This window comes from Oryx dammah, unplaced genomic scaffold (assembly GCF_014754425.2).
Source record: "Oryx dammah isolate SB20612 unplaced genomic scaffold, SCBI_Odam_1.1 HiC_scaffold_29, whole genome shotgun sequence".
Lineage (NCBI taxonomy): Eukaryota > Metazoa > Chordata > Mammalia > Artiodactyla > Bovidae > Oryx > Oryx dammah.
Window position 1 is genome coordinate 18,470,385 of NW_024070213.1, and position 27,662 is coordinate 18,498,046.

General features: G+C 39.4%; 1 protein-coding gene and 1 non-coding gene across 2 annotated transcripts in view; both read right to left on the reverse strand.

Moving 5' to 3' along the window:
- LOC120858799 (pregnancy zone protein-like) overlaps window positions 1–4,385 on the reverse strand; it is a 57,491-nt gene extending 53,106 nt beyond the window's left edge. The window contains exons 1-3 of the mRNA XM_040235113.1: window positions 4,226–4,385; window positions 1,621–1,801; window positions 72–225 (exon numbers count right to left, since the gene is read on the reverse strand). Of these exons, the coding sequence (XP_040091047.1) occupies window positions 72–225; window positions 1,621–1,801; window positions 4,226–4,308 (418 nt within the window). The 5' untranslated portion in view covers window positions 4,309–4,385. The remainder of the gene's footprint in view (window positions 1–71; window positions 226–1,620; window positions 1,802–4,225) is intronic.
- An 8,023-nt stretch (window positions 4,386–12,408) lies between these two features.
- Window positions 12,409–12,512, reverse strand: LOC120858951. The gene has a single exon (XR_005719979.1). It is a non-coding gene; the product is annotated as a U6 spliceosomal RNA (small nuclear RNA).
- Window positions 12,513–27,662: the final 15,150 nt, after the last annotated feature.

Sequence of the window (27,662 nt, forward strand, 5' to 3'; positions counted from 1 at the left end):
ATTTCCAAAAAGTAATAGAGAACTACACCTCCAACCCTTCAGATTGCATTTGCTTGTTTGGTTCCTTATACCTGTTTGTCCTGGCTTGTAGATGGGTTTGTCTGTCTGGACAAAGACTAGGCTTTCTGCTTCTGTAATGTACATCTGCTTCCTCTTTATGAAGTTCTGGGTTGGCCCTTGCACCTGTACAGTTATGAATGCTAAGGGAAAAGATGATGCCGGAATCTGTAAAACAGAAATGAGCTGAAGAATCTGCCCAGATCCACTTCTGAATGTCTCAGCTTTTGTGACTTTCTCATTTCTCTGGTTAGTCCCATGGGAATTAGTAAGAGCTAGGCTTCCTTGGTGGTTCAGATGGTAAAGAATCCACCTGCAATGCAAGAGACCCAGGTTCGATCCCTAGGTCAGGAAGATCCCCTGGAGAAAGGAATGGCTACCCACTCTAAGATTCTTGCCTGGAGAATTCCATGGACAGAGGAGCCTGGTGGGCTACTGACCACAGGGTCACAAAGAGTCAGTTGGACATGATTGAGAAAGAGATACTTTTGCTTTCATTTTTTCAGGGTCAAATGGAATGTCCCTTGCTTTATAGATTAATATGAGTGTGTACTTTGGCCACCTCATGCGAAGAGTTGACTCATTGGAAAAGACTTTGATGCTGGGAGGGATTGGGGCCAGGAGAAGAAGGGGATGACAGAGGATGAGTTGGCTGGATGGCATCACTGACTCAATGGACGTGAGTCTGAGTGAACTCTGGGAATTGGTGATGGACAGGGAGGCCTGGTGTGCTGCGATTCATGGGGTCGCAAAGAGTCGGACACAGCTGAGCGACTGAACGGAACTGAACTGATGAGTGTGTAGCATGAAGGCAGCAATTTACTGAATTGATTAAAGGAGAAATGTCATTGTAATAAAAATGAAATTATTCTTCAACTAGTCACAACAATGAAGGAAATAAGTTCTCATTTTGACAGTAATATGGTAGTATTAAAATAATTTTTAAAATGTATTTTCTAGTAGTCAAAAGTAGCACTGTATATTATCATTGGTAGTAAGCTGGTATGATTAACTATTTAATACTTTAAGTTAGTAAAAGGTTACAAGGACAGTACATTAAACATCAACCATCTGGGAGATCTTAGATAAGTCACTAAACTTTATGAATCTGTGCTTGTATCTATAAGGGCATGAACATGATTTACCTTCAAATTTTGCTTTAAGAACAAACAAAATCATTCTTGTAACCCTTGTTATCTTTTGTATATTGTACCAGTTCTGTTTGTAAATATTATGAAAGTATATTCAGTAGAACTTTTATCTTTAGACTTGTTTGAAATTCACTCTGTACTCCTCATTGTACTTTTTTGTATTTTATTTTTTATTGGAGTATAATTGCTTGATGATGTTGTGTTAGTTTCTGCTGGGCAACAAAGTTAATCAACTATATATATACATATATCCCCTCCCTCTTGAACCTCCTTCCCACCCCTATCCCCCCCATTAAGGTCATCACAGAGCACCAAACTGAGGTTTTTTTAATTGTTGAGGGTCAGAACCTAAGGCATCAACTAATGTGCTCTCTCGGTAGTGATTTCCCTTCCCCCAAGGAGGAGTGCTGACCGTGAAGGAGCTGCAGTAGAAGGAATTTTTCGTCTCCAGGTCTGTGAGGAGATTCCTGCCCTGGGTCCCACCTTCCAGAGTTACTGTCAGCGCCACCGTCTCATTCAGGTGATTCAGCAGGACACAGACCTTCTCAGGAACACCAGCGTACAGCTGTGAGGGGACCAGCACCAGGTACTGTCTGTGGAGAAGAGGGGTCTGGGTCAGCCATGGAGGGGTTATTGTGGTTGTTTTCTAGATAATCTTTGCTGTCTTCATCAGTCACAGAACCGAGTTAGATTTTAGCAGGAGTGGCAAGGAGTATATTCTTCAAAGGTCAATCCAGAGACCTTAGAAACTCAGAACACCCCCTACCAAGTTAAACACCCATACATTTCTCCAGTATTATGGAAATAGTCACCATTACATTAGCAAACCTATTCGTAAGCTATGGATAAGCACTCCATGAGTTGTTATACCTTTTGGATAGAGGTAATTTTCTAAATTAGAAATTTTCAATGAACCAAGAAAATGTGATCACACACACACACACACACACATGAATATTATTCAACCTTAAAAAAAAAAATAAGGAAATCCTGCCCTTTGTGAAAACATAGATGGCCCTTGAGGGCACAGTGCTAGGTGAAATAAACCAGAAAAAGACAATTATGCCTGGTATCACTTACATGTGGAATCTTTTTTTTTTTTTTTAAGTCAAACTTAGAAATATAGAGTAGAAAAGAGCTTTCCAGTGGCTGGGAGGTAGAGGGAAACAGGAATAGGTTGGTAGAAGGGCATAAACTTTCATTTATGAGGTAATAAGAGCTGAAGATATAATATCTAACATGGTGACTATGGCTGATAACACTGTATTATATAACTGAAATTTGCTCAGAGATCAGAAATTAAATGTTCTTACCTCTCCCTCAAAAGTAGATAGCTGAGAGACAGATGTGCTAGATAAATCATTAGATTAATCTATGTGATAGATTAGTTAGGTCAATGGGGAAAATCCTTTCACAATATATATGTGTGTTGTACACTTTAATATCTTACAACTTTAATTCTCAGTTATATGTTAACAGTCCTCTCAAAACACTTTTATTAACAAACAATATTATTAATCAATTAATTATTATTGAAACCAGTAAGAGAATCTGTCTGTGTGTGGTCTTGGGTTTCGTATGATGGTATCACAAGGCACTTTGTTCCAGGAAACATTAAAGAGATAACAATTCATGGAGAGGAACTGAATCTATTTTCAATACTGTTTCAGAAGCAACTTTAGTTCTTCTTTGTCTTCCACTCTCTGCAGATAGAAGACAAACTAGGTTAATCATTAGACGTATTACCATGTACACCCAGAAGAAAATATCATTCCTCTGTTGCTGTTTATCTATCATTTAGAAAAGCCCAAACATACTGTACTCTGTGATGCTCTGGTGGCTCATGCTTGTCGATCTATCTGAAGTGTCTTGGTCTAGCTGGAAAACTTCTATTTGCTTCATAAGACTCATCTCAAAAACAACTTCCTTATGTAGACTTTGGTGACGCCCCTTCCTTTATATAAGTTCCCATGAGGAGTTGGGTATTATTTGTCAGTATTCCCACAGAGGGCTTCCCTAGCGACTCAGGAGATGGGGGTTTGTTCTCTGATCCAGGAAGATCCCCTGGAGAGGAGATGGCAACCCACTCCAGTACTCTTTCCTGGAAATCCCCTTGGACAGAGGACGTTGGCGGGCTACAGTCCAGGGGGTCGCAGAGTTGGATACAACTTAGCAACTGAACAACAACAATTCCCACAGAATCCTGGTTCTGTTTTTGCATTTTATTTCATTCTCTGTGCACCATCTCTCTCGCTCTCTTTTATACTATGAGGTACTGAGGTCACAGCCCACATTTTGTTGATTTGTATGTTCTCAAAGTATAATGCTAGCCTTTAAAGATTTGATGAAGGATTGAGTGACTTGACTCAATCCTTGGGCTTCCCTGGTGGCTCAGACAGCAAAGCGTCTGCCTGTAATGTGGGACACCCAGGTTCAATTCCTGGGTTGGGAAGACCCCCTGGAGAAGGAAATGGCAATCCACTCCAGCACTCTTGCCTGGAAAATCCCATGGATGGAGGAGCCTGATAGGCTACAGTCCATGGGGTCGCAAAGAGTCGGACACGACTGAGCGACTTGACTTTCACTTTGAGTGACTTGACACATCCTGGCTTGTCTTTAGGTCTCATCCATCTTGGGAACCCACGACTTGGAGGAGACACAGATATTATGTCACTTTGCAATGGCAAAGACAAGACACTGCAGCCTTTTTCATTAGCCAGTAAAGAATTTATCTCCTTTTTTTGGTAGGAATTATATATTTTTATTTGGTGAATATTGTAGAATTCCATCATCTTGGCAGGTGAATGTTTCACAGATATTTCACAAGAGACACCTTGTGTCTCTGAGTTTTCTAGAACTGGGAGTATACCTTTTACCACCTGTGCTAATCATTTTTCAATGCTTTTCAACAGCAGATAATTTCATAGAGAATTAGGAAATAAAAAGACAGACATCAAGAAATGGATAACAGAATGGGAGAGAGGAGGGCAATAGAATTTTCTGGAAATGTTGCTTACGGTTTGGAGGTAGCTGAAGCATCTCTGGGAAGGAGCAAGAAAAGCAGAATCAAGACTGGATTAGGCAGTTGATGTCCCCTCATGGTGTAGAGAGGAACATGAAAGAATGGGAGTCTGAGTCCTTGATTCCTTGAACTCTGTTCTTGTTCCAGAATCCCTGGTTTTTATTTTACCTGATGGGTAGTGAAAGTAAACGGCCAACCATTTATTTTTGTAACATATTAACTACTTCCAGTATAAAAAAATCAATTGCAGATCACTTCCATCCACTTGCTCAAATTTTCAAAGGGCATGAAAAATAGCATGTTGAGACTATATTAGTTGTGGTTGTTAATCAGCAACTTTAAACATCTTTAAGAAAATAAATCAAAATAAATGATATGATTTGATGAAATTAAGAACTACTTATGTAAATACATAACACAGATCTTTTCCTGGAAGTCCAGGGAACAGCACACATTCCCTGAGCATTAACCAATAGAGTTCATTAACAAAACAAAGGAAAATTTATCCCAGAATTTTAAACAAAATAAATATAAAGATAATCTCTCCATTGTTTGAAAGCTTAATTTTCACTTTTTATAGCTATCTTTATATTTATTTAGAAAGAAAATGAACCCATTAATACATTATTATAGTTTCTTAGTTCATTTAACATCTAGAATATAAAGCCAATTAATGTTATCTTCTAAGAAAATAAGCTTTAGAATCTTTAAAAAGATGGTACAAATGAACTCATTTACAAAACAGAAATAGAGTCACAGATGTAGAAAACAAATTTACCAAGGGGGACAGCACAGGGAGAAGGGGAAGGGATAAACTGGGGGATTGGGATTGACATACACACTACTATGTATAAAATAGGTACTAATAAGAACCTACTGTGTAGCACAGGGAACTCTACTCAGTACTTTGTAATGATCCATATGGGGAAAAAAATCTAAAAAAGAGTGGATATATGTATATGTAAAATTGATTCACTTTTGCTGTAAACAGAAACTAATACAACATTATGAATCAACTATACTCCAATAAAGATTAATTTTAAAAATATAATTCCAATGATGATAATAAACTATGATTGATATAATGCTAGGTTAAATAAACTGTAATAATACATTGTGTGAGGCCTTGGTACCTGGCAAATACTTGCCGAACGAAGATAAAACTCTACAGCTTCATTTGGTTTCTTTTCTCACTAGAAACTATGCTCTTTCCACTTCCATCCTGCATTCCTACATTGCCATAAATAAATATCTTCATTCTCTGCCAGCTTAATATGCAATAAAGTAAACTTACAATAGATAATAAATGATTTTTAGGGAGGCTCCATGTAACTTTTCATAGGCATAATTATACTTTTTTGGATATATACCAATCCCTTACTTTGGCCAACTGTCTAATGACTAAGTATAAAAATCCACATTTTGATGAAGCAAAATCACCATTACAGTTTAAATTTCTAGAGTAGAAGAATAAATCTGAAGTATTATATAACTTTATTGTTGTGATTTTTAATTGAAAATGATAGTAGATACATTTAAAATATTTATCATAGAGCATAAACAGTATGTTCTTCACATTCTCTGCTAATGCTTATATTACATATTTTTGTGGTCTTCAATCTTTTCCCTCCTTATATTTCCAAAAGAATTTTATTAAGCATGTAACCTTTCACACGTGCTTAGCTTCTAAAGTTTCTCATCATGAGTAAGATAACAAAAAATATAAATACTGATATTTTAAAAATAAAGTGAAATACCACTTTGAAAATGTAGTCAGTGAAATGTAAATACTGCAGTCATTTATTGCCTACCATTATCCATTTAAAACAACATGATCTATTCTTTTAAAAGTTGGAAATTTTAGTATCATTCTTGTTTCTACTCAATCTTGTATTTCCATCCTTTTTTCCCACATAATTTTACCTTGTTATTTTGTGCTTCAATATATTTTATTTTTTAAAAGTTTTTTTTTGATGTGGATCATTTTTAAAGTCTTTATTGAATTTTTTATAATATTACTTCTGTTTTGTACATTTTTCTGGCCTCAAGATGTGTGGGATCTTAGCTCCCTGACCCGGGATTGAACCTGTACCCCCTGTGTTAAAAGGTGAAGTTTTAACCACTGGACGACTGGGGAAGTACTGCTTCAATATATTTTAAAGATCACTCTATCATACAATTCTGAAACTAAAGATAATCAAAACTATAAAAGATGTTCTTGTACCTATCCAGTTCTGAGTAGTAATAGATTTTTCTAGATCAAGCTATCATTATAAGTATGGTCAATATATTCTTTATCAAAACTATATATAGCTAGTATAATTTCAATAATATTAAACATAAGAAAAATTTTATTTGAAAGTCATTTCTAAATGACATTAATTGTATATTCCATCCATCTGGGTCCTCCAATCAGATCCTGTGTCTTTGGATGAATATGACTTACTGCTAGATTGACATACATCTCACCTATCCTTTTGCTATGTTTTCTATTCTCCTATGTTCTACTCTGCTATATTTCTATTCTAGAACATTCCTATTCAACTTATTCTATCGATGCAAGCATCAAGAAGTCTTGTTCACATAGAGATAGAGGTCTTCCTTGGTAGTCTGGTGGCTAAGATTCCACGCTCCAATACAGAGGGCCCAGGTTCCATCCCTGATCAGGGAACTAAGATCCCACATGCTGCAACTAAGATCCAGTGCAACCAAATAAAATAAATATTTTTCTAAAATAGGAAAGAAGCACAAGAAGTTCTGTTATAACATCATCATTTGAATATTTAGTTATCTAAGTTATAAGCCAAAGGTCACATTGTAATCATCATTGAAAAATAATTTTAATTACCTGTGCTGTGCTGTGCTTAGTTGCTTCAGTTGTGTCCAAGTCTTTTTGACTCCATGGACTGCAGCCTGGTAGGCTCCTCTGTCCATGGGATTCTCCAGGCAAGAATACTGGAGCTTAATTACCTATCAGCTGATGAATCGAGTATGACTTCCTTAATGCTATTGAAAGCACACCACTGGAAACTAGGTCAATTGCAAAAGGAATTGGAACTCAGTTATTAGTCATTCTCATTCTTATTGTCTAGAAACACTGCAAAAAAGGCACTTATAAGTGGTTACTAATTGCTATAGTTCTACTTAGAATCACCTGATATGATCAATAACTTTGGTAAAAGTGAAATATTATTAATTTAAATATACTTTTATCAATATAAAACCTCAAAGTACTTTTTATTATTGTCAAAACTATGACTTACATAATTATATTTCTAGAAAGTGCCTACAAATAATCTGATTTTCAAAGTTAGGCCTCATTGTCAAGATAAGCAGTCAAGTTAGATTTATGACTGATAGGAAAAATATTATTTCATTTTTAATTTAAATAAACTCACAAATGTACATTTGTATGACGATTATCCCACTTTTGAATTCTAAGATAAGTTAAAATCCCATTTCTGAATTCTAAGATCAAGAGTTTTGCTGGGTACCTGTGTCCTGGATTCAGTGTTTCTTTCTATGCTTTCTCCTTTGTTCTTATGCAACTCTCAGGGGCAATATAAACACTGACAAGAGTTGAGGAAGAAAAAGGTGAGGTTTAAAAATGAAAACTTTTATTATTTTTACCTCCCACCACTATAATAAATGAGTACGGAAAATTTCAAAATGAGTCAAAAGTACCCATTTTAAATGCCATACATTTTTAATACCAGAAATATATTTAAGATAGTTGGATGTATGAGGGCTTATGAGCTACAATGGGTTCATAATTCCTTGATTTAAGAGACTTTGTACAAATATCAATATTTTGGATTTGTTTTTGTAAAAGACAAACAAAATTTTCACTCTATGATATATCTAAAACACATATTATAAGTAAATATCATAATATTAAAATAAATTCACAGGTCATGTCTTGATTGAATTATCAACATTGTGGTAGAAGTTTTATGTAATTATTACCTACAAAGATCATAAATTTATTGGTCATGCACAATTTCAGGGGTTTCAAAATGATGTTGAAATACATTGAGGCCAAAGCTGGACCTTATGGCAGATTCTATCTATCCAAATGTCAAAGTCAAAGATCAATGTTATAGTATTCCAACTTTTAATAGGAGGTAGCCATTTAACTCACATGGATGAAAATAGAGTAATGAAATTCCAGTCATCAGTTTAACAGACACTCAGTAAATACTTGTTGAATGAAAGAATAAATAAAATAAGTTGGTAAACTTTCTTGGCTAAAGTATTGTCGTATAAGCAGGAAAAGCATTTGGAAAGAAATAATCTGAAAATACAATATGGGAATATTCTAACTGACCTCAAAGCAGGATAACAAAGTACTTAAGAGAATAGACTCAGTTGTCAAACTCCTTGGAAAGAATCCCAGGTTCCTCACTGTTACCTCTTGGACAAATTACTTAACCTCTCAGGGCTTCAGTTTATCTATAAGGTTGCTTAAGAGTAGCTCCCCAAGGATTAGATTTAATTTAACATACTTAAAAGTACTTAGAAAGTGTCTGGCATAGAGTGAAAGCTATATAAATGTTCATTATTATTATTAATAGTAAAACTGTCCTTCCAGGTTTTTTTTTAATCTTAGAAACTCTTTTTTCTTTTGTGCAGAGAACAATTTGTTTTACATAACTGATATGTAAGATTCATAGTTTCGAACACCAAGTGTAATTGACTCATCCAAGAAGTTCCCACACAAAGAGTAAAATTACACACAGCTACCCAATCACTCACTAAGGGCTTCCCAGGTGGCACTAGTGGTAAAGAACCTGCCTCTCAAGGAAATGGGGATTCGATCCCTGGGTTGGGAAGATCTCCTGGAGAAGGGCATGGCAATCCATGCCAATATTCTTGCCTGGAGAATCCCACGGACAAAGGAGCCTGGCAGGCTATATAGTCCATGGTGTCACAGAGAATTGGATCTGATTGACCTGGCATTTCCTTTAATCATTCACTAAAGCCAAAATTAATATTCATAAAACTTCAGATGAACTGCAATGTTTGATAACTGAAGACACATACTATATATTGCCTTGGTAGAATCTATCTTACACATCCACCAAAATAGAAGGCCTTATCACAACATAAAAGCTTTGATTACTTACTGTTAGGTGAAAAGGAACAAAAGCTAACTTTTTTTTTTTTTTTCAGTTGAAGACAACAGTTTGATTTCTGTGTATTATGAAATGATTATGACAATAGATTAAGGTAACATTCCTCTTCTCCTATGGAGACAATAAAAAATAATGAAAAAGAAAAACACATTTTCATTGTGATGAGAACTCTTTAAAATTTGCTCTCTTAATGTTTCTATATATCATACATCACTGCGTTAGCTCTAGTCATCCTGTTGTACATTACACCCCCAGTACTCATTTGTTTAGAATCTAAAAAAGATAACTTTTGCCTATAATAATAGCATTAAATTTTGACATAAACTAGGAAGAGAGGCGAACACATAGATGTGAAAAGAGTTAACATTGTAATTGCTGATAATTCTCATGCTAATTGTATGGCAAACAGATTTTTTTAAAAAAATTCTATGAAAGACATTATAACCTTTGGACATATTTCTAAACTGCTACTTCCAATGAAAAATATGTTTACAGAACATTGAGCAACTTGTGAGTGGGTGAGAATGGAGATGTCCTTGTCACTTAGTGTACCCTGGGGGAGGTGCTGTTAGAATCACTGGCATAAGCAGAATGAAATCAAAACTCACATTAAGAGAAACGGGACATTCAGAGCAATATTTTTAAAAACTGTATTTTTAATTGGAGGGAAATTGCTTTACCACATTGTGTTGGTTTCCGTACAACAATGAGATTCAGCCATAATTGCACGTATTTTCCCTCCTTCTTGAGCCTCCCTCCCCTCTCCCCATCCCCTCCCCTCTAGATCATCACAGTGGGCCAGGCCGGGCTCCCTGTTATACAGCAACTTCTCACCAGCTATCCATTTTACACATGGCAATGTACATATGTCAAGGCTACCTTCTCCATTCATCCTACTTGCTCCTTCCTCCACTGTATCCACAAGTCCCTTCTCTATGTCTGTGTCTCCATTCCTTCCCTGTAGAGAGGTTCATCAATATAATTTTTCTAGATTTCATGTATATGAGTTAATATATGATATTTGTTTTTCTCTGTCTGACATATTGTATGCTTATACTTTGTTTTTAAAAGCAATAGGGCCCTGGGAAAACCACGACTATTTGAAGCATTATATCTTAGATACTAATGATCAACTTTTTTGAAAACTGAATATCCTCAATTGTGTCACACTCATTCATCTTTTTTGCTACTTAAAAACCACTTCCCAGCATCATAAGTCCTCTACTAGAAAATATATGGGATGAGAGGAAAAAAAAAAACCCACCTCATTTAAATTACATTTTCATGTTTCTGGGTTGTTGGAAGTAGTAGCAGGCTTTTAAACCTCTGCCTTCTTTAGCTCTTCTTAGTGAGAATTCCAGAAATCTTCCAGTTTTGTCCTTAGTCTTATTTCTTGAAATATTTCCTATCAGGAAAGAAATTATTAGTTAAGAATGTCAGTTGCTAAGGCTGATCTTCTTGAGAGTCCCTTGGACTGCAAGGAGACCCAACCAGTCCATTCTGAAGGAGATCAGTCATGGGTGTTTTTTGGAAGGAATGATGCTAAAGCTGAAACTCCAGTACTTTGGCTACCTCATGCGAAGAGTTGACTCATTGGAAAAGATTTTGATGCTGGGAGGGATTGGGGGCAGGAGGAGAAGGTGACGACAGAGGATGAGATGGCTGGATGGTATCACCGACTTGATGGACATGAGTCTGAGTGAACTCCGGGAGTTGGTGATGGACAGGGAGGCCTGGTGTGCTGCGATTCATGGGGTCGCAAAGAGTCGGATACGACTGAGTGACTAAACTGAACTGAACTTAACTGAAGGCTGATCTTCAGGCTGTTTTACAGTAAACAGCTCTTCAGTTCCATAGCTCAGACTTTCCTGTAACTTTTCTCTTCACTTGAACTTATTTCCCTCTCTGCTACAAATAAGTCTATCCAACTTTCATCTTAAGGTGTGATTTTGAATTAATTCCACCTCTGTGCTTTCTTATGTGCCATTCATCTTATCAGAAATGTCTTCTTTTGAGACATTTCTGTAGTAACCTCTGCCTAAGAACTGCTTCTTGACCATGGAGATGAGATTTCTCAGCTTAATTCCATGCCATGCTGATCATTCTATTACTGGGCAATTCTCTACTCACTAGGGTTCTCTTACTAGTTCTTGATATACTTTATTGCTGTTTTACTTACAGTTCAGTTGTTAGCTTATACATTTATATAAACTGTCAGTGATTTTAAAACTTGATTATTATTAAAATCACCTAACAGTCCCTTGGACTGCAAGGAGATCAACCAATCAATTCTGAAGGAGATCAGCCCTGGGATTTCTTTGGAAGGAATGATGCTAAAGCTGAAGCTCCAGTACTTTGGCCACCTCATACGAAGAGTTGACTCATTGGAAAAGACTCTGATACTGGGAGGGATTGGGGGCAGGAGGAGAAGGGGACGACAGAGGATGAGATGGCTGGATGGCATCACTGACTCGATGGACATGAGTCTGAGTGAACTCCGGCAGTTGGTGATGGACAGGGAGGCCTGGCGTGCTGCGAATCATGGGGTGGCAAAAAGTCGGACATGACTGAGCGACTGAACTGAACTGAAGCAGCTCTTTAAAAATACAGTTTCCAAGGTTCCCCACTCCATACTTACTGAAACTAAATATTTAACCTTTATGCTGCATAACGGATAAGGCAATGGCACCCCACTCCAGTACTCTTGCCTGGAAAATCCCATGGACGGAGGAGCCTGGTAGGCTGCAGTCCATGGGGTCGCTAAGAGTTGGACACAACTGAGTGACTTCACTTTCACTTTTCCCTTTCATGCATTGGAGAAGGAAATGGCAACCCACTCCAGTATTCTTGCCTGGAGAATCCCAGGGATGGGGGAGCCTGGCGGGCTGCCATCTATGGGGTTGCACAGAGTTGGACACGATTGAAGCGACTTAGCAGCAGCAGCAGCATGCTGCATAATCTATGTTTTCAAGTTCCTTTTTTTAGTATGATTGACATGAAGAATGCCATATATTTAATGTATAGAAGAGAAGCATATATCTGTGAAAAAATGAAATGTTTCATGAATTTGTGTATTCTCCTTATCTAGGGGTCATGCTAATCTTTGTATTGTTCTAATTTTACTATGAGTGAGTCAAAGTTGCTCAGTCGTGTCCAACTCTTTGCAACCCCATGGACAGTAGCCTGTCAGGCTCCTCTGTCCATGTGATTCTCCAGGCAAGATAATGGAGTGGGTTGCCCATTCCTTTCTCCAGGGGATGTTCCCAATCCAGGGATCGAACCTGGGTCTCTCGCATTGCAGGCAGATTCTTTACTGTCTGAGCCACCAGGGAAGACCCAAATCTGAGCTTTAGAGGGGCACACCCAGATTTTAGTGTACATGCTGCTGAAGTGAGCACTTTAATCTATATTTTTATTTTATATTTTGAGCAAACTCTCTAATGGATTTTAATATGACTGATTTGCTAAGCATGTATTGGTGGTGGTGGTCTAGTCACTGAGTTGTATCTGACTCTTGCGACCCCATGGACTGTGGCCTTCCAGGCTCCTCTGTCCACGGAATTCTCCAGGCAAGAATACTGGAGTAGGTTGCCATTTCTTTCACCAGGGGTTTTTCCCAACCCAGGGATCAGATCCAGGTCTCCCGCACTGCAGGTAAATTCTTTACCAACTGAGTCACCAGGGAAGCCCCAAGCATGTATTGAGTACCATCAATTTAGATATCCTATAAATGATAATAGCTGAGCATAAAGAAACTTAGATACACTCAGTTTCTGCCCAGGTTTGTAGATAGATACCTGTTTGCACAAGGACCATGTTTTCTCTGGGCCTGATTGCTAATGATCTTTCCTTCTGGTTGAGAGTTGCTCTTTTAGCAAATAATGGAACGAAAGCTGGTCTGGTCTGGAGAACCTAGGGAGCAAATAAATACGAGATAGCTGTTTTATCAAAAAATCCCTCCCTGGGGAGAAGGGGGCTTTGGGGTGACAGCAAATGGGTATAGATTTTTAGAGGGGATAATGAAAATATTCATGTGGTGATGGTTACAAAACTCTGGATATACTGAAAGTCACTGACTTATACTCTAGATGGATGAATTTTCTAGTGTGTAAACTATATCTTGATAAAGCTGTTAAAAAAAATCCCTCCTACTAACTAGGTGTTGGCATCACTCAAAATTTTAATTCATCACTTGTCATTCTTTTTCTGGAAAAGCCAATCTTGTTTATTTCTCTCATTTTGTCACTTTCTTATATCATCATTTAAATTCTTTTTTTTTTTTCCCCTTTCTTAAAATTTTCCTTCTCTGTATGGGAATGTTCCCTTTTATTTATCTTATTCCATTTGGCAAATTTCTATCCTCATTCCCTTGTCAGCACTTATGACTGTACTTACATCATCCTAAACTGAGGACTATGTTATTCTTTTAAAAATTAGAATACATTTACATACACTGTAAAATAGCTTGATATCCATCCATAGAAAGTCAGTTATACGGGTACCTTTTGTGAACCTGCAATATTCTTATCTCTACCAACTAGAATGAAATATTTAATTCAAAGCTAATACATTTGAAGAAATCTTGTCCAGTTACATTCTCTTCAAATATTTTGGTCTGGATCTCACTATAGTTGAGAGAGACAGTCAAGAAAACAGATTCTGTTTTGTAGATTGAAAAGCTATGCATAAGCTTTATCTAAAGAGCTTTCTTATAGAATGGAGGGATGAGCAGAGCATACTGCTTACAAAATTTAAGGCAGAGCATTAAAATTGAAAGCATCAAAGCAATATTTAGTTACTTAGCAATCATTTTGATAACGAAGGATTTTGGAGTTTAAGAAAATTGCAATACATCAAACGACTGAATCTGAGGAATTAATGTAACAGAAAGATGCTGGCCTATGAATTAAATTTTGTAGCCCCAACAAAGGAAATCTCAATAAGAGAGAAGCAATTAATTAAAGTAATTAGTTCTATAAAGGCTAGCAATGTCAGTATCTTCATTACAATGATTTGCCTCCAAATTGATACAAATTTCATTTCAAATTTTCCCACTCTTGGTCCAGCTTCTTTCCTCAGCTTCCCACTGATGCCTCTTCTTTAATATGGATACAACAGTGTTAGAGCTCTTGATTACATTCTGGATATTTACTAGGCAAATATGATGGTGCCATTTAAATTTGGAATTTATCGTATGAATTAATGGGCTTCCCAGGTAGTGCAGTGGTAAAGAATCCACCTGCCAGTGCAGGAGATGTAAGAGACGTGGGTTCAACCCCTGGGTGAGGAAGACCCCCTGGAGGAGGAAATGGCAACCCACTCCAGATAATTCCATGAACAGAGTACAGTCCAGGGGGTCTCAAAGAGTGGGAGATGACTAACTATACATTTACTCTAATCATTCACTAAAGCAAAAAAATGATATTCATGATCTTTTCTTTCTCTTGTTGTATTTTTACCCACCCTTTTCTACAAGGACAACCTGGTATTGTGTGTTTCTTTACTGCAAAGGTTTTGGCCAAATCTAAAGAAAATTGTCTGTGTCATTTGACCAAGACTGTGCTTTATGCCTTTAATTAATATGTCTCTACATCACAAATGGAAAACAATGTCATAGTGGTGATCACTTACCTTATCCCTTATGAAAAGCAACAACAAAAAATGTACTTTTCTCCATGCTTCTCCTCCTTTACTGATTCCATGGAGTTTCTTTGTCCCTTGTCATAACACTCACTTCAAGGTGTGACCCTAAAACAATCACTTAATATTTGAAGAACATTCAAATAGTCAGTTATCTACTTACACTTAGAACATCTTTGTTAATCAAAATGTAGAACATAAATTTACCAGAAATGGGCATATCTGGAAGTCAAATGTTTTCTGAGACTTTATTAACATGATACAACTTGGAAGCCTAAATCTAATATCAACAACAAGAAGTGTAACATGAGGAATTTAAAAAACACAAATTGATTGTCATACATGTTGAAATTTGCTGAGTGAGAGAAAGAACTTGCATAACACTTCTTTTTACTACGGTGAATTGAATTTATATTTTCAAACAAATGTAATCTGATTTATCTGATTAGAAGGAGACAAACATAAATGTTTGAAAACATATCCCTCTGATAAATATACCTATATATGTGTTGTGCTTAGTTGCTCAGTCATGTCCAATGCTTTGTGACCTCAGGACTATAGCCTGTCAGGCTCCTCTGTCGATGGACTTCTCCAAGTAAGAATGCTGGAGTGGGTTGCCATGCCCTTCTCCAGGGGAATCTTCCCAACCCAGAGATGGAACTCAGGTCTCCCGCATTGCAGTCGGATTCTTTACCATCTGAGCCACCAGGGAAGCCCATATATATATATACACTTTAAGTTCATTAAGTTGACTCATCCATATGAGAATTCTCTAGATTGTCAGTTAGCAGCTAAAATTTGTTGTACCTATCCTTAGAATTTTCTATCTAGTTCTCATGTTCGGAATTTATATATTTGAAGTTAATACTCATACTTTAATACATAAAACTCTTTATATCCAGATAATTTTGTCTATGATGAAAAAGTGATTGAAAATTATATAGGTAATATATACTCTTAAAAATTAAATAGGTAGCACATACTGGTGAAAAGTAAAAATAAGAAAGGGAAAAAATAAATTATTTCCAGTCTTGTGAAAATACATCCCAAATTCCAAAGTCAAATTTGGAATTATAAGTTATATCCTTATCCTCTTTCAGGCTTCACTTTCTTTAAGGTATGGTTCCTTGGGAAGTAGTTATAATTCATTGTTAAATTAATTTTTAAACTTTTTATTTTATATTGGAGTATAGCCAATTAACAATTCTGTGATAGTTTCAGGTAAAGAGTGAAGGGGCTCAGGCTTACATAGACATGTAACTATTCTCCCCCAAACTCCCCTCCCATCCAGGCTGCCACATAATATTGAGCAGAGTTTCATGTGCTAAACAGTAGTTCCTTAATTATCCATTTAAGATATAACAGTGTGTACATGTTCATCCCAATCTCCCTAACAATCTCTTCTTCCCACCCTTCCCTCCCTGAAACATAATTTTTAATATTAAGAAAGTAGAAAACTTCTGTAAAGAACCCTAACCCTTTCACAATCTTTGATGATAATCACTTTGATGATAGTGACATTGCTTTGCACAATATTCAGTGTTATGCAATTATTTCCTGTCAGATAAAGGTTTAGGGCAAAGGGAAAATGTTCCAGGAATCTATCACGACTAGAGTCATGAATGAGAACTTGTTCCTTCCTCAGAACATGTTCTTGATGAGAATTCTACCCACAACCCCACAGGCAGTCATGTCCTGCAGCAGATGGTAAGCAAGGCGCCTCTGTCTTCTCCCCTCAAACTCTTCTTTGTGTGAACACTCACAGGATTATGCACCTGGGGTGGGGCCGAGGGGGAGCAAGCTCACAATGTTCTCTTTGGAATTACCATTACCTCAAATAATAACGTTTCTGTCAACTTGTTTTGGTTTTGACAAGTCATAAAATTTTCCAGACTCTTTTTGCCTTGAGAAGTAGACTTTCTTTTAGGAAGAGTGAGTCTGGGAACCAATGGATCCTCCTGGGAATGGGTGCAGCCAGTGCAGCCCCTTTGCATCCAGTGGCTAAGACTCCAAGAGACCAAAGCAGAGGGCACAGGTTCGATCCCTGGTTGGGGAACTAGATTCGACATGCATCAACTAAGACCCAGGGCAGCCAAATATTTTAAAAAGGAAAGCTTTCCCTCAAAAAATAATTAGAAAAAATATTTTGTTGTTGTCAAAAAGAAACTACATTTACTCACCCAGTGCTTTAAATATCATTATATTAAGAATGCGGTTTGTATGTAGAATTTTCTTTCCTTTTGCTGGGTGGAAACTCACAACCCGTGTTTGGATTCTGCTTCTGTGACTTAGAGACGAATAGCCTCTGATGAGGCACTGAAATTCCCGGTGCTTCTCTTTCTTTGTCTATGAATGGAAATAATTATAACAGAAATGATTTATAAGGTTATTGTGGGAATTAGGTGGTGCTGGAGTGGTGAGCTGTGGCTGTGTGGCTCTGGAGCGGCAAGCGGCAGAGAGGAGATACCCCACGTCCAAGGTCAGAAAAGCCCCAGCAAGATGGTAGAAGGGGCGAATTTGCATTTAGAACCAAACCCCAGTTCCACCAGAGATGCTCAGAGGGCTCAAACAAACCGTGTGTGCAGCAGGACCCAGGGACCACACAGAGACAGAGACAGAACTGTGTTTGAGCATCTCTGGTGGAGGTACAGGTTGGCAGTGGTCTGCCGCAGGGACAGGGGCTCTGGGTGTGGGTATGGCATAAACCCTCTTGGAGGAGGTCGCCATTAACCCCACTATAGAGCTGCCAGAACTTACATGGGACTGGGAAATAGACTCTTGCCGGGCACAACAGAGCCTTGTGCACCTGGACCCAGGAGAAAGGAACAGTGACCCCACGGGAGACTTGCCTGTGGGTGTCCCGGAGTCTCCGTCGAAGGCGTGGGTCGGTGATGGCCCGCTGCAGGGTTGAGGGCATGGAGTGTAGCAGTACATGCCTGGATTCTTTTGAGACAGGTCACCACTATCTTCATACCTCTACCATAGTTTGAGGGAGTGAGTGACTGAAGTCGCTCAGTCGTGTCCGACTCTTTGCGACCCCATGGACTGTAGCCTACTAGGCTCCTGTGTCCATGGGATTTTCCAGGCAAGAGTACTGGAGTGGATTGCCATTTCCTTCTCCAGGGGATCTTCCCAACCCAGGGATCGAACCCGGGTCTCCCAAATTGTAAACAGACATTTTACCATCTGAGCCACCAGGGAAGTCCCAGGTAAATAGCAGGGAGGGAACACAGCTCCACCCATAAAGATAAAATTGGATTAAAGATTTACTGAGCATGGCCCTGCCCATCAGAACAAGACCTGGTTTCCTCCTCAGTCAATCTATCCCATCAGGAAGCTTTCATAAGCCTCTTATCCTTCTCCATCAGAGGACTGCTGCTGCTGAGAAGTCATTTAAGTCATGCCCTACTCTTAGCAACCCCATGGATGGCAGCATACCAGGCTCCTCCGTCCATGGGATTTTCCAGGCAAGAGTGCTGGAGTGAAATGCCATTGCCCTCTCTGCCATCAGAGGGCAGATAATTGAAAATCACCATCACAGAAAACTAACCAATCTAATCACATGGACCACAGCCTTGTCTAACTCAATGAAACTGTAAGTCATGCTGTGTAGGGCCACCCAAGACAGATGGGTCATGGTGGAGAGTTCAGAAAAAATGTGGTTCACTGGAGAAGGGAATGGAAAACCACTTCAGTATTCCTGCCTTCAGAACTGCATGAACAGTATGAAAAGGAAAAAAGATAGGACACTGAAAGATGAACTCCTCAGGTTGGTAGGTGCCCCATATGCTACTGGAGATCAGTGGAGAAATAACTTCAGAAAGAATGAAGAGATGGAAACAAAGCAAAAACAACACCCAGCTGTGGATGTGACTGGTGATAGAAGCAAGGTCCAGAGCAATATTGCATAGGAACCTGAAATGGTACATACACTCAGCTCAGTCCAGTTGCTCAGTCATGTCTGACTCTTTGTGACCCCATGAATCACAGCATGCCAGGCCTCCCTGTCCATCACCAACTCCCAGAGTTCACTCTGACTCATGCCCATCGAGTTAGTAATGCCATCCAGCCATCTCATCCTCTGTTGTCCCCTTCTCCTCTTGCCCCTAATCCCTCCCAGCATCAGAATCTTTTCCAATGAGTCAACTCTTTGCATGAGGTGGCCAAAGTACTGGAGTTTCAGTTTCAGCATCATTCCTTCCAAAGAAATCCCAGGGCTGATCTCCTTCAGAATGGACTGGTTGGATCTCCTTGCAGTCCAAGGGACTCTCAAGAGTCTTCTCCAACACCACAGTTCAAAAGCATCAATTCTTCAGTGCTCAGCCTTCTTCACAGTCCAACTCTTACATCCATACATGACCACAGGAAAAACCACAGCCTTGACTAGATGGACCTTTTTTGGCAAAGTAATGTCTCTGTTTTGGAATATGCTATCTAGGTTGGTCATAACTTTTCTTCCAAGGAGTAGGTGTTTTTTAATTTCATGGCTGCAATCACCATCTGCAGTGATTTTGGAGCCCCAAAAGATAAAGTCTGACACTGTTTCCACTGTTTCCCCATCTATTTCCCATGAAGTGATGGGACCAGATGTCATGATCTTTGTTTTCTGAATGTTGAGCTTTAAGCCAACTTTTTCACTCTCTTCATTCTCTTTCATCAAGTGGCTTTTTAGCTCCTCTTCACTTTCTGCCATAAGGGTGGTGTCATCTGCATATCTGAGTTTATTGATATTTCTCCCAGGAATCTTGATTCCAGCTTGGGCTTCTTCTGGCCCAACGTTTCTCATGATGTACTCTGCATATAAGTTAACAATCAGGGTGACAATATACAGCCTTGACGTACTCCTTTTCCTATTTGGAACCAGTCTGTTCCATGTCCAGCTCTAACTGCAGTACTTGGATGCTATCTCAAAAACGACAGAATGATCTCTGTTCGTTTCCGAGGCAAACCATTCAATATCACGGCTATCCAAGTCTATGCCCCGACCAGTAATGCTGAAGAAGCTGAAGTTGAACTGTTCTATGAAGACTTACAAGACCTTCTAGAATTAACACCTAAAAAAGATGTCCTTTTCATTATAGGAGACTGGAATGCAAAAGTAGGAAGTCAAGAAACACCTGGAGTAACAGGCAAATTTGGCCTTGGAGTACAGAATGAAGCAGGGCAAAGGCTAATAGTTTTACCAAGAGAATGCACTGGTCATAGCAAACACACTCTTCCAACAACACAAGAGAAGACTCTACACATGGACATCACCAGATGGTCAACACCGAAATCAGATTGATTATATTCTTTGCAGCCAAAGATAGAAAAGCTCTCTACAGTCAGCAAAAACAAGACCAGGAGCTGACTGTGGCTCAGATCATGAACTCCTTATTGTCAAATAGAGACTTAAATTGGAGAAAGTGGGAAAATCACTAGACCATTCAGGTATAACCTAAATCAAATCCCTTATGAATATACAGTAGAAGAGAGAAATCGATTTAAGGGACTAGATCTCATAGACAGAGTGCCTGATAAACTATGGATGGAGTTCATGACATTGTACAGGAGAGAGAGGGATAAAGACCATCCCCAAGAAAAAGAAATGCAAAAAATCAAAATGGCTGTCTGGGGAGGCCTTACAAATAGCTGTGAAAAGAAGAGAAATGAAAAGCAAAGGAGAAAAGGAAAGATATAAGCATCTGAATGCAGAGTTCTGTAGAAGAGCAAGGAGAGATAAGAGAGTCTTCCTCAGTGATCAATGCAAAGAAACAGAGGCAAACAACAGAATGGGAAAGACTAGAGATCTCTTCAAGAAAATTAGAGATACCAAGGGAACATTTCATGCAAAGATGGGCTCAATAAAGGACAAAAATTGTATGGATCTAATCCCTCTCAGCATCAGAGTCTTTTCCAATGAGTCAACTCTTCACATGAGGTGGCCAAAGTACTGGAGTTTCAGCTTTAACATCATTCCTTTCAAAGAAATCCCAGGGCTGATCTCCTTCAGAATGGACTGGTTGGATCTCCTTGCAGTCCAAGGGACTCTCAAGAGTCTTCTCCAACACCACAGTTCAAAAGCATCAATTCTTCAGCGTTCAGCCTTCTTCACAGGCCAACTCTCACATCCATACATGACCACAGGAAAAACCATAGCTTTGACGAGACAGACCTTAGTTGGCAAAGTAATGTCTCTGCTTTTGAATATGGAGAAGGGGATGACAGAGGATGAGATGGCTGGATGGCATCACTAACTCGATGGACGTGAGTCTGAGTGAACTCCGGGAGTTGGTGATGGACAGGGAGGCCTTGCATGCTGCAATTCATGGGGTCGCAAAGAGTTGGACACGACTGAGAGACTGAACTGAACTGAAATGAACAGAAGCAGAAGCCATTTAGAAGAGGTGGAAAGAGTACACAGAAGAACTGTACAGAAAAGAGCTTTACAACCCAGATAATCACCATGGTGTGATTACTCACCTAGAGCCAGACACCCTGGAATGTGATGTCAAGTGGGCCTTAGAAAGCTTCACTATGAACCAAGCTAGTGGAGGTGATGGAATTCCAGTTGAGCTATTTCAAATCCTGAAAGATGATGCTGTGAAAGTGCTGCACTCAATATGCCAGCACATTTGGACAACTCAGCAGTGGCCACAGGACTGGAAAAGCTCAGTTTTCATTCCAATCCCAAAGAAAGACAATGCCAAAGAATGCTCAAACTACCGCACAAATGCACTCATCTCACATGCTAGTAAATTAATGCTCAAAATTCTCCAAGCCAGGCTTCAGTGATATGTGAACTATGAACTTCCAGATGTTCAAGCTGGTTTTAGAAAAGGCAGAGGATCCAGAGATCAAACTGCCAACATTTGCTTGGTCATGGAAAAAAGCAAGAGAGTTCCAAAAAAAAAAAAACAAAAAAACACACACACACACACACACATCTATTTCTGCTTTATTGACTATGCCAAAGCCTTTGACTGTGTGGATCACAATAAACTGTGAAAAATTCTGAAATAGATGGGAATGCCAAACCACCTGACCTGCCTCTTGAGAAATTTATATGCAGGTCAGGAAGCAACAGTTAGAACTGGACAGGGAACAACAGACTGGTTCTAAATAGGAAAAGGAGTACGTCAAGGCTGTATATTGTCACCCTGCTATTTAACTTATATGCAGAGTATATCATGAGAAACGCTGGGCTGGAAGAAGCAGAAGCTGGAATCAAGATTGCTGGGAGAAATATCAATAACCTCAGATATGCAGATGACACCACCCTTATGGCAGAAAGTGAAGAGGAACTAAAAAGCCACTTGATGAAAGAGAAAGAGGAGAGTGAAAAAATTGGCTTAAACCTCAACATTCAGAACACTAAGATCATGGCATCTGGTTCATCAGTTCATGGGAAATAGATGGGGAAACAGTGGAAACAATGTCAGACTTTATTTTTTTTTCTCCAAAATCACTGCAGATGGTGACTGCAGCCACGAAATACAAAGACGCTTACACCTTGGAAGGAAAGTTGTGACCAACCTAGATAGCATATTCAAAAGCAGAGATATTACTTTGCCCTCAATGGTCCATCTAGTAAAGGCTATGGTTTTTCCAGTGGTCGTGTATGGATGTGAGAGTTGGACTGTGAAGAAAGCTGAGCACCAAATAATTGATGCTTTTGAACCGTGGTGTTGGAGAAGACTCTTGAGAGTCCCTTGGACTGCAAGGAGATCCAACTTGTCTATTCTAATGGTAATCATTCCTGGGTGTTCATTGGAAGGACTGATGCTGAAACTGAAACTCCAATACTTTGGCCACCTCATGTGAAGAGTTGACTCATTGGAAAAGACCCTGATGCTGGGAGGGATTGGGGGCAGGAGAAGGGGACGACAGAGGATAAGATGGCTGGGTGTCATCATCGACTCTATGGATGAGTTTGAGTGAACTCCGGGAGTTGGTGATGGACAGGGAGGCCTGACATGCTGTGATTGATGGGGTCGCAAAGAGTTGGACCCGACTGAGTGACTGAACTGAACTGAATTGAACTGAAAGATCTCTTCAAGAAAATTAGAGATACCAAGGGAATATTTCATGCAAAGATGGGCTCTTAAAGGACAGTAATGATATGGGCCTAACAGAAGCAGAAGGTATTAAGAAGAGGTGGCAAGAATACTCAGAAGAACTGTACAAGAAAGATCTTCATGACTCAGATAATCACGATGGTGTGATCAGTCACCTAGCCAGACTTCCTGCAATGTGAAGTCAAGTGGGCCTTAGGAAGCATCACTATGAACAAAGCTAGTGGAGGTGACGGCATTCCAGTTGAGGTATTTCAAATCCTAAAAGAATGATGCTGTGAAAGTGCTACATTCAATATGCCAGCAAATTTGAAAAACTCAGCAGTGGCCACAGGACTTTAAAAGGTCAGTTTTCATTCCAATCCCTAAGAAAGGCAATGCCAAAAATGCTCAAACTACCATGCAATTGCATTCATCTCACATGCTAACAAAGTAATCTTCAAAAATTTTCAAGCCAGCCTTCATCAATATGTGAACTGTGAACTTCCAGATGTTCAAGCTTGTTTTAGAAAAGGCAGAGAAACCAGAGATAAAATTGCTAACATCCACTGGATCATCAAAAAAGCAAGAGAGTTCCAGAAAAACATCTATTTCTGCTTTATTGACTATGCCAAAGCCTTTGACTGTGTGCATCACAATAAACTGTGGAAAATTCTGAAGGAGATGGGAATACCAGACCACCTTATCTGCCTCTTGAGAAATATGTATACAGGTTAGGAAGAAACAGTTAGAACTGGACATGGAACAAGAAACTGGTTCCAAATAGGAAAGGTAGTATGTCAAGGCTGTATATTGTCACCCTGCTTATTTAACTTATATGCAGAATACATGATGAGAAATGCTGGGCTGGATGAAACACTACTTGGAATCAGTATTCCTTGGAGAACTATCAATAACCTGAGATATGCAGAGGACATCACCGTTATGGCAGAAAGTGAAGAAGAACTAAAGAGCCTCCGATGAAAGTGAAAGAGGAGAGTGAAAAAGCTGGCTTAAACCTCAGCATTCAGAAAACCAAGATCATGGCATCCGGTTCATCACTTCATGGGAAATAGATGGGGACACAGTGGAAATAGTGGCAGACTTTATTTTTGGGGGCTCCGAAATCAGTGCAGATGATGACTGCAGCCATGAAATAAAAAGATGCTTACTCCTTGGAAGAAAAGTTATGACCAATCTAGACAGTATATTAAAAAGCAGAGACATTACTTTGTCAACAAAGGTCCTTCTAGTCAAGGCTATGGTTTTTCCATTAGTCATGTATGGATGTGAGATTTGGACTATAAAGAAAGCTGAGCACTGAAGAATTGATGCTTTTGAACTGTGGTGTTGGAGAAGACTCTTGAGAGTCTCTTGGACTGCAAGGAGATCCAACCAGTCCCTCCTAAAGGAAATCACTCCTAAATATTCATTGGAAGGACTGACGTTGAAGCTGAAATTCCAATACTTTGGCCACCTGATGCGAAGAACTCACTCATCACTGACTGAATGGAAATTAGTTTGAGCAAACTCAGGGAGCTGGTGTTGGACAGGGAGGCCTGGCATGCTGCAGTCCATGGGGTCACAAAGAGTCAGACGTGACTGAGCGACTGAACTGAACTGAACTGTGGGAATTACGTTGTTGTTGTTCTGTTGCTAAGTTGTGTCCAACTCTTTGCGATCCCATGAACTACAGCTCTCCAGGCTTCCCTGTCCATCACCAACTCCTTGAGTTTGCTCAAACTCATGTTCATTGAGTCAAGTGATGCCATCCAACCATCTCATCCTCTGTCAACCCCTTCTCCTCTTGCCCTCCATCTTTCCTACTATCAGAATCTTTTCCAATGAGTCAATTAGTATACTTAAAGTGATCAGCACAGTGCCTGACATGTAGAAAACATTGGATAGGTCCCTTTTAAGACTAAATATTACACACACACACACACACACACATACACTCCTTCAAAGTCCTACTCTTGGAGACTATTACTGTGAGCATTGGGTGTTTCATGTCAGCCAGGCACCTATACGGACCCCTCCAAATGATTTTCCTGGGATTAGTAATCAGAAAGAACTTTAAAAAGGAGGCATCACAGGTTCTATATGAAGATAAGACAGGAAAATAGAGGCAAAGAACTGGGGAAAAATGAATGATATGGAACTTTATCAGTGGCAAGTAAAAGAATGTCTTACTAGCAGAGATTTAAAAATACCAAACATTTATTATTTCATTTGGCACAAATTCTGAGGAACATGGAAGCAGCATTAATTCAGCAGCTCACCGCTGCCATCAAGAAGTTTCTTCCATTGTTTCTGCTTTACTTCTTAGGTATATCAGTATTATTTGCCTTTTTGGCCACAATTTGGCTCCTAAAGTACCAAAAATGTTTTCTTTCCAACAATATCCCAATCTGGGGAAGAAAGGAGTCAGTAAAAAACAAAATTTTCTGCTCCAGAATCTCTTTCTTTCTTTTCCTTTCTCTTTCTCTCTCTGTCTGCTTCTTTCTCTCTTCTCTACCAGAGAGCAAAATCACTCTGGTTGCTGTATCAGGAGACATCCCTGTATAGGTCCTTAGTCAGATTCAATTTCAGTTTCTCATTTTTAGGTCAAAGTATAGTAATTGGAGGTGTGTTCCTTAGAAATTCTACTTCATGGCTGAAGTACTTGTAACTGCTGGGAATCTGGGTGGCTGTTAGTTCTTGGATGAATTCACACTGAGAATTTCCCTGAATATCAGAAAGACTTTTCACACAACTCGTCTCTTCTTCCTCCTCTTCCTTAGAGGCATCTTTGTATTCAGTAATGGTTGCTGTGATGGTATAAATACAGTCCATGTGGTCACAAAGAGTCAACCCCATGGACTGAGCACATGATACTTACGTGGAAAGTTAATTGCAATCATAAAGTGAAGTGAAAGTGAAGTTGCTCAGTCATGTCCGACTCTTTGCGACCCTGTGGTCTGTAGCCCACCAGGCTCCTCCGTCCATAGGATTCTCCAGGCAAGAATACTGGAGTGGGTTACTACTTCCTTCTCCAGGAATTGCAATCATAAAGAAGTATGTAAATAACCATTTTTCTTTTGTCTCTTATTTATCCATGATGATATAAAGACTTGGCTCCCTTGCCTTAATGTGCACGTGCATGCTCAGTTGCTCAGTCGTGTCTGACTCTTTGCAGCCCCATGGACTGTAGCCCACCAGGCTCCTCTGTCCATGGAATTTTCCAGGCGAGAATACTGAAGTCGGTTGCCATTTCCTTTCCAGGGGATATCACTGATCTAGGGAGTGAACCTGGATCTCCTGAGTCTCCTGCCTCGGCAGGTGAATTCTTTACCACTACACCACTTGGAAGTCCCTTGCCTTAAAGTAGGAGGAGCTCTAAAAGACCACCCCAGCATCAAAACTCACTATGGGCTCAAACTTTTACTGTGACCCATTGCAGCTCAACTCTTCCATCTGTACAATTCTGATCCTTTATCCTGTACTGGTGTTGATCTTCAAAGTTGTCCCCAATAAACACCCTACGCACATATCTCCACCCAGGGTTTGCGTTCCAGGGAACCTGACCTGTGAAAACCAGTCACTGTCAGAGGAGATGGTGATAATGTGATTGGCTTAAACACTTATTGGCTTCTCTTGTGGCTCAGATGGTAAAGCGTCTGCCTGCAATGAGGGAGACCCGGGTTCGATCCCTGGGTCGGGAAGATCCCCTGGAGAAGGAAATGGCAATCCACTCCAGCACTCTTGCCTGGAAAATCCCATGGACGGAAGAGCCTGATAGGCTACAGTCCATGGGGTCGCAAAGAGTCGGACACGACTGAGCGACTTCACTTTCTTTAAACACTTATGCTCCATCCAAAAGTACACTGAGGCCAGAGTTTTCATTTTACTCCTCTGGTTTCTCGTTCATAAGTCTGCTTTATTCTTTCTTCCTCAACCTGCTCCTGCTTTGTGTTTTAATATTTGAATGCCTCCTTGATTTTCCTCTCCATACAGACTCACTGCCTGAGTGAACTCCTCCCATCCATGATCTGTGTGCTAACATCACCCACATTTATTTATTTATTTTTTAACCTTGACCTCTCTCTCAAATTTCTGACAATGTTTTTGTTGTTGTTGTTCAACTTCCAACCTATTATCTCCATTTGAGTGTATAAAATCACAAACTCCCTACATCCAAAGACAAATTCCTATTTTCCCATTCAAGCTTGCAGCAGCAGCTCAGGGAATCTATTTCTCAGTAGCTCAACTGGTAAGCATGGGAATAATCTCTGTGTCCAACTCTTTGTGACCCTATGGACTATAGCTTGCCAGGTTCCTCTGTCCATGGGATTCTCCAAGCAACAGTACTTGAGTAGGTTGCCATGCCCTCCTCCAGGGGATCTTCCCAACTTGAGGATCAAACCCACGTCTGTAAAGTCTTCTGCGTTAGCAGGTGGGTTCTTTACCACTAGCACCACCTAGGATGTCCCCATTTCCTCAGTCCTTTTATCCAATCCATCAGGAAATTCTACTGATTTTACCCTCAAAATATACCTGGAACTTGATAACTTCTATCTTCACCATTGCAACCCTGGTCCAATATTTTGAATGGATTCCTTGAATATAATATGTATAGATTCTG